This window comes from Cryptomeria japonica, chromosome 5 (assembly GCF_030272615.1).
Source record: "Cryptomeria japonica chromosome 5, Sugi_1.0, whole genome shotgun sequence".
Lineage (NCBI taxonomy): Eukaryota > Viridiplantae > Streptophyta > Pinopsida > Cupressales > Cupressaceae > Cryptomeria > Cryptomeria japonica.
The window spans coordinates 686,726,702-686,739,685 of NC_081409.1; the positions used below are offsets into that span (position 1 = coordinate 686,726,702).

Consider the following 12,984-nt stretch of genomic DNA (forward strand, 5'->3'; position numbering starts at 1 on the left):
AAATAATATGTTTGAATTTTATTTAAAAATATATTTATCAATAGTCTTTTTATATAATCTCTTTCTATTTAAAATAATTGTAAACAAACAATTTAATTTAAAATAATATTGTTTAAAAATAATAATAATAGGCATAGTTATAGATAATGACATATGACAATAACACTCTAATATGATAAGAGGAAAGACATATGACACCCTTTTAAGGTAGGAACAATATAAGATTAATGCAAAATAAAAGATCAAGATAGGATCAAGAATGATATAGCAATGCAATTTAAGACACGTAATAAGATTAAGATATAAAACATAATTATGCAAGTTCAATATAAGATCAAGACAAGGTCAATAATTAAATAGTAGTGATTTTAAGATATTTAATAGGATCAAGATATATGATATGATTATGTAATCTCAGAATATGTGATAGTTAAAAATATATGACATGATAATGTAAAATTAATTAGATAAAGGTGGGATAACATTATGCCCTTAATTAGGTCTCTTTGGACTGTTCTTATATGTTCTATGGATTGTCCTTTGAAATTAGGTCTCTTGTCATTGATTCCTCTATAGAATGCCATGTTATATTAGAGAAATTCTATACACTATCCTTTGTACTATGCTTGTTTATCTATCTTTTTCTCTTAGGCTTATTTCAAAGTACAATATTTTTTACATGACTATCCCTACTCCAAAATGTGTATGCTACCATATTTTATACTATTGTTGAATGAATTTTGTTACCCCTTTCTACTCTTTATTTCAGAAATAACAGTATCAAATGTTTTTCAGGGAATTAAACATTTCATATGGCTCTTCATACCTCAAAACACACACACACACACACACACACATATACATGCATGCATGCATACATACATACATACATACATACATACATACATACATACATACATACATACATATACACACACATATACACACATACGTATAGACATATATATACATGTATATACATACATATATACGTACATACATACATTTACACATATATATGTACACACACATGTATATGTATATGCATGTGTATATATATGTATTTGCATATGTACATGCAATAGAGTCTCCTTCGCACCTATCAAAATGCTAATAAAAAATCACTTTTACATTAGCTTTTGGGGGGTCAAATGAATTCATTTAGAAGTTTTATTTTTTTAAGTATTTAGTCCTTATTATATGCTTTCCAAATAGTATAATTTTTAATATATTTAATTTCATTAGTATATTTATGTTTTTGATTAAAAAAGTAGTGAGAACAAGGGCACTGACCCTTTACATAGTTGAACTATCAAAAAATCATAGCACAAAGACAACACTATAACAACAAATAACAACAACTATCTTAAAAAAGGAACCAAGTTTTTTTAGCAATCAAAAACAACAAGAAAGGAAAAGAAACTACATAGGTTCCATGTACACCCCCGAGGCATCCATAGTACTGCTCCATTCATTAGACAAGAATTTGTAGAGGCTCCTAGCCTCCAACTTGTCCTCCTCGGTGTCAACATGGCATTCCCTCAAAAGAGAGAGGGTGAGTGCAGAGCTGTGAAGAACCTGCATATGAAATTTGTTTAGGCCCACCATTTGGGCTTCCCAAGCTGCCATTTTATTCTTTAGCTGATTAACCTCCTGCTTGATAGACTGCAGATCGAGGACAGGGCTGAGATTTTCAATTCAATGTGTAATATCGGATACCTCCGTGCTCAAATTTTCCATTTGTTGTATCGTGGGGGCCTCCTGGGGGTCCTTAGAAGTCAGATCATCAGTAGTTTCAGTATTCTCTTTCTGCTCACCACCAGCAATGAGGTTATCAATGCTTTCAAAATAATATAATTTTTAATATATTTAATTTTATTAATATTTTTATGTTTTATTTCTTATGAATGTAGGTTTTTCATAAAACATTACGGATTGTGTTTCAAACATGTGGAAAAATTACAAAAAATATCTTTTCCCTAGGTATTGATATCCCCATTTCAACACAAAAAGAAGTTAATTCAAATGCATACAAAAAAAGTTATGCATTACAAAATACAACTCTATCCAAATTGCAATTACTCTATCTTCAAAAATAAACTATATATATATGTGTGTGTGTGTGTGTGTGTGTGTAACAAAAAATTATGAAAAAATATTCATTCACTAGATATTGATGTGACAATTCTATATTTCAAAGATTAGAATTGGCTTCTTGCTACAAAAAATATTATGCATTACCAAATAAATGTAACTTCTAAAAAAATGTTGATTACTGTAAATATTAAGTTATTAAAAGTCACATAACAATATGAATAATTAATTTCTAATTATTTAAAAAAAATAATTTTTAGAATCTATATGTAAAATCTCATAAATTAGTAATTTACTTCATCTTCAAATTCTTAATGGTTTAGCTGTTATAGGTTTTACAAAGTAAAGATCTGATACAAAATGCTGATTTTAGTGTCAAGTTTGGCCAAAAAGTGTAACCTACTATTATGGGATCACCCCTTGGTATACTTTTCAAAGAGAATCAAGGTGAACTTCAAAGTCAATAGAGAAGGAATGATGACAAGCAATTAATAAAAACCTAAAAAAATTGATAAAACAATAGTCTCAAGGTCTGATTGATGATATTATAGTGAGAGGAAACAACCAGAATATAAAAGGTGGAAAATATTAGGCCATGATTCAAGGTGTTATCATACCAAGCCAATCTTCCAAAAGTTATTTTCTGTTCTTCCCAAATGGAATTAAGAGAACTATACTCATAGGTTTAAAAAAATCATATAAGAAGAAGCTTGCATTTCTAATTGATTAGAGCGCAAATCACCTACTAGTAGCAGATTGAATACAATGCCCAATCAAACTCTTCCAAGTGGCCTCTCCATCCAAGGCCTAAACAATTCGCTTTGTAGTAAAACAAATGCCTCAGGTATGCATGATAATTCCCAAACTCCCTCTAGAATCTTTTGGTTAAATGCAGTGGGTCCATGAAGTTCTAGGAAGCCCTTTTTTATTACCCTAATTGGCTTGAAGGAAATTCCTCATCAATTGGACGAACTAATTGTATCAAGTTTTTAAAAGAAGACAACATGAAGACCTGTAAATGGTCCAGGGGATTTCATTTGCCACTTCTAATCATCTAATTATAGATAAAAATTGGTTTGTCCAATTAATGAATCTGTTCTTGATTATGAATTATTTTGCATTTCTTTGAGAGAGATTCCAATGCCAAAGAGAATCCCTAGTTATCTCACCAGGGCTTCATTGGCTAGGCAATATTATATAATATCCAAAAAATGAGGGTACAATATATTGCATATCAGTGAAAATAAGGAATTTTTTAATTCGGGCTATGAAAAAATACAATATTTGGCAAAAATAGAGGGCTTGTAATTCAAGTTGTGTATTGGGAGGAGGTGACAAAAAAGGAGTTTAGTGCAATATTTTTTGAAAATAAGGGGATTCTTTAGTAAGCCATGAATGCACGTGTTATAACCCATGTTGACTAAGTGAAGCCCCATGAGTTATCTAGTGATACAACCACTCTTCACTTCATACCACTCACTACGGATAGAAAGAAGTCATGGATTAGGGTGAGTCATAATGAATTTGGTTTTATGCATGGCTAATAGTCGGTCATTATAAAAGAGATACAATATAAAGATAATGTATGAGTCACTTCCTTAGTTAAATTTTTGGATGAAAAGTATGATGTCATCAACAAAGTGAGAGTTGAGGGCTTTACTATCACTTAGAAGTAAAATAAGTTGTGAACAAGCTTATTGGAAAGCATAGTTCAAAAGGATAGTCAAGAGCGTCAACTACAAGGATAAATGTAGAGAGAGAAAGGGAACAAGCTTGGTGGGTGAGTTTTTGTAAACGAAATTGGGGAGAAAGGATTCCATTAACAACTTTAGCAATAAAATCCATGAATAGCCTTTTAATTTTTTCACAAAGCTTGATGCCAAACCCAAGAAATTTTGCAACTTTAAGGATTAATGAATAGTGAATGTGATCACTGGCTTTATCAAAATCAAGTTTAATAATTATATGCAGCTTGGACAATTTTCTTGTACCCACTTAGTAGTTTACCAAGCAAGAACCAAATCTTCAAGGAAGAATCTTCTTCCTACTAGGCCTATTTACTTTGGTTGTACAATCTTGAATGATTTGTTCGATTCTATGAGCTAGTGCTTTAGTAATGATTTTATAAGAAATATTGAGAATGGTAATAGGTCACCATTCATTAATTTTAACACTTGAAGATCCAATTTCAATTCCTTCAAGATACACATTATAAAAATCTTATCGAATATAGGGCTAGAGAACTTTATAAAACTCAATTATAAGGCTATCATCTCTTATACAATTTACCATAGGCATGTATTAAAGGTCTTCATCAATCTCATCTATATAAAGAAGGCGGCTAAGGAATTTATCATATTTGAAGTCTATTTTTGAGGATGTAGCTAACCACACTTTCCTCAAGATTAGAGAGAGGGTAATCACTAGCAAAGTCATCTATAAAATATTTTAAAAGTGTGTATAGAAGGTGAAGAAGTTGATAAATACAATTTCAGAGATCCCTAGAACACCTGCAAGCAAAATACCTGTCACAAGAGAAGAATGGAGGCAAAAAAACAATAATGGCTTTGAAGAAAAAGATTATCATTCAGAGAGGGAATAAAAAAGAAATACAATACAATCCTTATAAAAGGAGATTAGAAACCCTAAAGAAACCCTAAAGGGATAATGTGTATTTGATAATTAGAATAATTATGAAATACCTACAATATTATTAAATGCCTAAGTTTAGCTTAAGTGTAGAGGATAATAGACTAATAATTAAATAAATAATTGTTAGCTAATACATGATAACTCTAACACCCCCCTTAAGATGAACTTAGGGAGTAGCTAAAAACAACTAAGGACTAAAAATGCATGTGAACAAAATGCATGAAAGTAACGATGGGTCCTGACAAATAGGCTTGATGAGGTACCCATGTACAAAAGATCTCTCACAACTAGAGAAAAGGAGAAAACCTCATGGGAAAAACTCCTCTCCTAAAGAGAGAAATATAAGTGAAGGATTGAAGAAGCCTCCAAATAAGAGAATGTCCCAGAAAAAAGGAATAAAGGATGAACATGAAGAACACCACTGAAGCATGAAGTTGCAAATGCTATCAAAGAATAACTGTCGATCTGAAGAACCTCCACTGAAATAGATGACTAGGTAGATAAGATTGTAATATGCATGAGTGCCCTCAAATAACACTACTCGAATAAGATGTGAAGCAAATGAAAACAAGTGAACTCGAAGATATAGATGGAAAAACACCAAATTCTGAAGAGCTAATCAATCAAAGATAGAAGGTTGCCTCCAAAAAAAGGAATGAAAGAGTGTCCATATGGCAAATGATCCATCTCACCGAAATGTATAGGTAACCAACCACTGCATCCGCCTAGTACATAGGAACAAATACTGAATACATAGCTCACTCCAACGAACCAAGGAAGCATCAGAACCAACAACCAACTAGAGAAACCCCCCATAATGTTGACAGGGGAGAGGTGACAAGTACACTGAAACTGATTCAATTCCAATAAAAACTACATGACGAAGAACCAGGAACATCGAGAGTGCAACAGAAAGTACAAACACATATAAAGCCTAGTGTCGTGGAAGGAATACTCACTTGGCACACATCATGAGGCAAATGTTGTGGAAAGAACACTCACGTGACAAAGGTAGATGGAAAACAAAAGAAAACATCAAACCCTCCATGGCACTTTATAATGAAGTGCGAGTACAATAAGGCACAAGATGTGCAAGATCCCAAGCATGCAAGGCATAGTGGCACTTTATCTCAGTGTGTCTGCAAAATAGAAAATGATTACAATGAAGACTCGTAATGTCAAAAAAAGGCACAAGATTGGAAATACATGAAGAATAACAAAAAACAAGTCATCCCACACGAACTATAAGTTTCCATGAGTTCATTTGTCCAAGTAATTCACCAGAGTGTGAAAACACAAAAAAATGAATAAAATATACCTGGAGTAAAATTTGGAAAAAGTACATGGATGGATGTGAAGAGCTCTGAAACACCGTCCCAACGGCGCTGGAATTGCAAAAAATAAAGAAACTGGTGAAAATATATGAGCTCGGGACTGAAAATAAGACCTCCGACTTCAAATGGCTATCGAATGTACCAGCAAAAAAAAAGGTGATGAAACCCACAAATCTAGAAAGTAGACGAAAAAATCTTTTCAATGATATCGTATGCCCAAAATTAAAAAACCCTCTTTTAAGGCACAAAGAGGGTCACAGGGGGCCATGCAAGCCATCTGTATTGTTAATGTCAGTAGAATGTTCCAAAAATATTCCTTCCCCTGCTAAAAAAATTCTTCGCCTAAAAAATTCGCCCGAAAAATTTCTCCTCGCCTAGAGAAAATTGGCGGCGACCGGAAAATGTCGATGGGGGTTGGAAAAAGAACTCAACTACAGAGTAGGATTCTACGACGCAGGGTTGAGTGGGGTGGCCGACTCAAGGGGTGGCGACGATGATTGACTCAGGCGATGGCGGTGGCACCAAGGCGGTGCGGTAGTCGGGCGAGGCGGAAGGTGGAGGACTTGTTGTGAGTCGTACGGACCTGTAAAGCACCCCCCCCTCCCAATGTGCTTTTAAAAAAAAAATTAAACCCTTTTTAAAAAAAAAGGATTTCCACAATTTTTTTGTTGCATTCAGCCTAGGTATGCCATTAAACTGCCTACAATTATATATATATATATTGATTTTTTTTCAAAATTCGTGCCTAGAAAAGGGCAAAAAACCCCCCAAAAATTCTAGAGCCAAAGTTGTTCGAATTAGACAAATTTTATATGAAAATGAGGTTTTTGGGTGTTCTGAGCTCAACGGTGAGGTCTGTTTGAGCCCAAAATGCCCAAAAACAAGGAAGTACCCCATATCCAAATAAAAAGCTCTAAAAACTTGAAACTCTAACCTCCAAAAAATCTTCTGAAAAATCACGAACAAGTAGCAGCAGATGTAGGCTCTTATACCATGAAGTTGAGAAATATAACTTCAGAGATCCCAAGAACACCTGCAAGAAAAATACCTATCACAATAGAATAATGAAGGCAAAAAAGCAATAATGACACTGAAGAAAAAGATTATCATCCAGAGAGGGAATAAAAAAGAAATACAATACAATCCTTATATAAGGAGATTAGCAATCCTAAATGTGTGCAACCCTAAAGAAACTCTAAAGGGATAATGTGTATTTAATACCTACAATATTATTAAATTCCTAAGTTTAGCTTAAGTGTAGAGGATAACAGACTAATAATTAAATAAATAATTATTAGCTAATACATGATAACTCTAACATAAGGTTTACAAAATGGCATCTTGGTTGATCTATGGGGACCCATTAGCAAACTTAATAGTAAAGATATGCTCCTTCTTGTGTTTGTATTGAATAATTTTTTTACCCCTTAATCCCATTTTTTATCAATTGGATTCGAGCATGCACTTGAGCTCCAATGCGACCATCTGCTTGGACAAATAAACAATTGTGGATTGATGACTTCTGCTAGATACAGTTTAAATTGATAATACGGTATGATTTTGACGGTCAAATATGTGTGTCAAACAAATTTTTTAAGTTCTTTAATAATCAAACTTTAATTAAAAAAAAATATAAAATTCCACCTAAATTTTAATTTTATTTTACAAAACGGCCAGGAAAATGAGGCCCACTGGAATTATTCAGGAATGTGCCAGGCATTCTCCATTAATGGGGAATCATGTCCCTTCATCTCCAAACTTTTTCGCCTGGAATCTAGAACTATCCCGAAGACTTTAGACCACTCTGTGTACCAAACTTTCATCCCAAATCTCGTTGTCTCTGGAATTCTCCCCACTTATATATAAATTGAAACCAATCTTCTTAGCAATCATCGTCAAGATAATTAGCAACGTTCTATATATCTGCAAGCTCTATAATTTTTGACTTCAATGCATCTTTAATTGTGAAAAGTATGGTTTTGACTCTATTTTTCGGAAGGGGCATGAGTGCATGGGATCTATGGCTTCCAATTTCTCGCATGTGGGATGCCATGGATCTCAGCCCGCCCTCTTCATTCTCAAGGGACGCCAACACAAGGGTTGATTGGAAGGAAATCCTTGAAGCTCATATCTTCACAACTGATTTGCCAGGTAAATTATTAATCCCTTTGCCCCTCTTTTTAGGGTTTATTATTTCCATTGCAGTGGTGTCTTAAAGATTTTAATTTTTTTTGTTTGTGATTGCAGGACCGAGCAAGGAGCATTTGAAAATAAATTTGGTGGAGAAGGATACTCTGTATATGAAGAAGCGGTAAAAGAACCTATATGGGTTAATGTTATGAATGATGAGATGAATTTCATTCATAAGAACAATACTTGGGATTTAGTTCAACATCCCAAAGATGAATAGGTGACTGGTGTAAAATGGATATATAAAGTCAAATATCATGCAGATGGTTCAGTGGAATGATATTTAAGACAAGATAAGTTGCCAAAGGATTTGCACAAAATCCTGGAGTGAATTGTGCAGATACATTTTCTCCTTTGGCTAGACTTGATACAGTCAAGATTATATTGGCTATTGCAACACAATTCAAGTGGCCAATATATTAGATGGATATTTTTTATTAAGCTAAATGGGTTTTACAGAGACCTGAAACCCAAAAGTTTTACAACAACCAAAGAATAAGCATCAAAGAACATAACCAAGGAGGAATTTTATGTGGAACAACCTATAGGTTATCAGATGGAAGAATATTTCAGATGGATGTTAAATTGGTATTCTTGAATAATTGTCTAGATGAAGAAGTTTATGTGGAACAACCTATGGGTTATGAAGTTCTAGGAAAAGAACACTTAGTCTACAAGTTGAAGAAACAATATTCTCAGCCATGGAAATATACAACCTCAAGTTAGGCCCGTGCTTTAATACAAGCCATATAAATAGTGTTCGGATTGGGTGCATCGACAAGCAGATGAACTTGAGTCGTTTTCATAGTAAATTATTTTTTATATAGCTGTATTTATCTCTGCGCCCGTGGATTTTTGTGAGTCGTCCATTTCACATACTAAAGAGGGAGTTTTATTTAAATAATGAAAAATAATGATTATTTAAGATTTTGTTTAGATTGATTTAATAAATTTTATATATAGAATAGCTAAAGAGCTAGCAGTTTTGTTGTTTGTTTTAACATTAACTAACCCTTCCACTTTTTGTATTAATTTTTTATTTTTTCTGTATTACGTATAATTTAATACTAAAAAGTGTTAAAACTAATTTAAATTTTATTTAAATAATTAATAGGAAAGAATTATTGAACTTAAAAATTCAAAAATAATTTTTTATTTAATTTTTTTTAGTTGTAGTTGTCCATGTAGCATATATTTATTAAATTGTATAAAAAATGAAAGTCAAGGCTAGGATTCAATTATGGTTAGGATTCAATTAGGTTTTGGGTAAATAAGGGTTATAAGAAAAATATTTAAGGTAATGTAAGGGTTAAGGCTAAATAATGGTTGGGGTTAAAATATAATTATATTATATTTTAACCCCAACCATTATTAATTTTCTTATATATATTTAATAAAATTATATTATTTAATTGATGTATTCATTTTTATTAAAATAAGATTATATTATTTTATTTTTATATTTATTTCTTATTTATTATATTTCTATGCAATTATAGAAAAGAGATATTTTTGTGAGTCTCCATTTCGTGTACAAAAGAGGGAGTCTTATTTAAATAATGAAAATAAAAGATTATTTAAGATTTTGTTTAGATTCATTTAATAAATTTTATATATAGAATAGCTAAAGAGCTAGCAGTTTCACATTCTGTATCTTGTTGTTTGTTTTAACACTAGCACCTTGTACCTAAAGGAGGTTCAAGGGATAAGCCATAGGATATCAAAAGTAAAAATTAAATGTTAAATGTATCAAATTTTTAGAGTATGTGATAAATTGTTTGATAGCTTCTAGATTTAAATGTGTAAGCCAAATTTTTCAATGTAACATTATTTCTCTTTTCAAGTTTATTCATCTTAACGGATTTGAAATGTTGATGAAAAAATTGGCAATATACACCAACATTGAAAATATAACACTAGCTTATATATATTTAATAATATATATAGAATAAGCAGAGAGATATCTTTCTAGAGGCATCTCTTTTTTATTAATTTATCAATATTAAAGTGCAATAAGTGCAATAGATGCCTCTAGAAGGATATCTCTCGACTTATTCTATATATATTATTAAATATATATAAGCTAGTAGCAGTCGCAGTGTGAATTGAAAGACATGACATAAATTAATTTCAAATTATATATTGTTGTATAGCTGTATATTTTGGATTGGTACAGTGTTAGCTTTAGGATTCCATTTGGTTCAATTCTAGATTTAGAATTATAGCTAGGATTGGAATCAAAATAGTATGCCTAATTCAATCAGGATTAGGGTTCATTTTGGTTTACTATTAGGGTTAGGATTTGATTTGGTTTAAAATAGTAGGTCTAATTGAATACGGAATAGGGTTCATTTTGTCTTTCTATTAGGGTTAGGGTTAGGGTTATAGTTAGGGTTTACATAATTGTTGGGGTTAGGTTAATAGTTAGGGTTCAGATTTACATAATGTTTAGTGTTACGGTTAGCGTGAAGATTGTGATTAGGCTAGGATTTAGGGTTATGGTTAGGATTATGTGTAGGGTTATGGTTTATATCATAGGGCTATGATCTAGGGTTAGGATTATAGTTAGGGTTTACATGATTGTTAGGGTTAGGTTAATGATTAGGGTTTTGATTTACTTCATGATTAGGATTAGGGATAGGGTTAAGATTGTGGTTAGGATTTGGATTTATCATTATGGTGAGGATTATGTATAGGGTTAAGGTTAGAGTTAGGATTATAGTTAGGGTTTACATCATTGTTACAGTTAGGTTAGTGGTTAGGGTTTAGATTTACATCATGGTAAGGGTTAAGGTTCTAGTTAGGCTTAATTTTTAGGTATATGGTTAGGATTATCTCTATGATTAGAGTTTATATCATAAGGTTAGGGTTACGATTACGGTTAGGGTTAGGGTTAGGGTTAAGGGTTAAGTTTAGGATTATAGTTAGGGTTTACATTTTTTTAGGGTTAGGTTAATGGTTAGGGTTTGGATTTACATCATGTTTAGTGTTATAGTTAATTTTAAGATTCTGGTTAGGCTTAGGATTTAGGGTTATGGTTAAGATTATGTGTATAGTTAGGACCTTTATATCATAGGGCTAGGGTTAGGGTTAGGATTATAGGTAGGGTTTACATCATTGTTAGGGTTAGTTTAATCATTAGGGTTTGGATTTACATCATGATTAGGGTTAGGGTTAAGATTATGGTTAGGATTAGGATTTACATTTATGGTTAGTTTTATGTTTAGGGTTACAGTTTATAGATCACAGTGTTAGGTGAGGGTTAGCACAATGGTTAGGGTTATGGTTAAGTTTAAGATTGTGGTTAGGCTTTATATTTAGAATTATGGTTAGGATTATGTCTAGGGTTAGGATTTATATCATAGGATTAGGGTTAGGGTTAGGATTATAAATAGATTTTACATCATTGTTAGGGTTAGGTTAATGGTTAGAGTTAGGGTTAGGGTTAGGGTTAAGACTGTGTTTAGGCTTAGGATTTATGGTTATGGTTAGGATTATGTGTAGGGTTAGGATGCATATCATAGGGTTATATTTAGGGTTAAGGGTCGGGGTTAGGGTTATAGTTATGGTTTGTATCACTTTTAGGGTTAGGCTAATGCTTATTGTTAGGATTGCAGTAAGGGTTTATATCATTGTTAGTATTACATTAATGGTTAGGGTTTGGATTTAGGGTTTAAAGTTACAGTTAGGGTTACGATTGTTGTTAGGCTTAGGATTTAGTATTATTGTTATGATTATTTCTAGGTTTAGGGTTTATATCATGGGATTAGGATTAGGGTTAGGATTAGGATTTATGATTATGGTTAGTTTTACATTTAGCGTTAGGGTTTATATCACAATGTTAGGGTTAGGATTAGCATCAAGGTTAGGGTTATGGTTAAGTTTATGCTTGTGCTTCAAAGGCTTAATATTTGGAATTATGGTTAGGGTTATGTCTATGGTTAGGGTTTATATCATAACAATATTTCTGGCATTTTCATGTTCCTCCCTACCCGGTTCAGTATTGTAGAACTGAGAAAAGCACTCAAGAATTTCAATTGGTTCAGAGAGGTTCTTATTCTGCTCCAGATTGTCAATTTTTCATCTAGCTTATTTCATTTTAAGAAACTGGAAGAAGAATTTAGATCCTCGTTCTCCAGTGTCTAGCCAATTTAATTTAGCCCTAGTTCTCCACGCTTTGATTTTTTGATTCTGCAGTCTTCTAAGATCAGTCTTGACCCTAACAAGCTGGTTGGTGAGTGATACATTCTTAGGATCCCCTTGAAGTTCCAGTTCAGCCACTTGGAGGGCATTATGCAGTTGTAACTCAGAAGCTCTAGCATCCTTAGCCTTCTTTTTACCCACAACTTGACAAAGTGAGGTCCAGGTTTTAATATTCTGGTTCCATCTATCTATGTTGGACAATCAACAATAACATTATAAAAGAGCATACTTATTTTATGTTTTAAGAATAGATTTATTGTATTTTATGCTAACCTTTATAATTTTGTTTTAAAAATGTTAGATAAATTTATTTATAATAATCATGCATCATTGCCTTCAACTTTATTTTAAATTAATTCAAATTGTAAGTAGAATACTATTTTGATTTACAATTAATTTTTATTAGATCGTCGATAGTCCATTAATGATTTTTTGATTTAATTTTTTTTTTTATAATTTGAACTATCTTAAAAGTGTCTAAAATTCTACATGTTTTATGATTAGGGTCAGG

At 32.2% G+C, this 12,984-nt stretch overlaps 1 protein-coding gene across 1 annotated transcript in view; it reads left to right on the plus strand.

Annotated features, from left to right (window-relative positions):
* Positions 1–6,589: 6,589 nt before the first annotated feature.
* LOC131876069 (18.1 kDa class I heat shock protein-like) overlaps positions 6,590–12,984 on the plus strand; it is an 84,717-nt gene continuing 78,322 nt past the window's right edge. Inside the window, exons 1-2 of the mRNA XM_059220846.1 lie at positions 6,590–6,648; positions 8,080–8,231. Of these exons, the coding sequence (XP_059076829.1) occupies positions 6,590–6,648; positions 8,080–8,231 (211 nt within the window). The remainder of the gene's footprint in view (positions 6,649–8,079; positions 8,232–12,984) is intronic.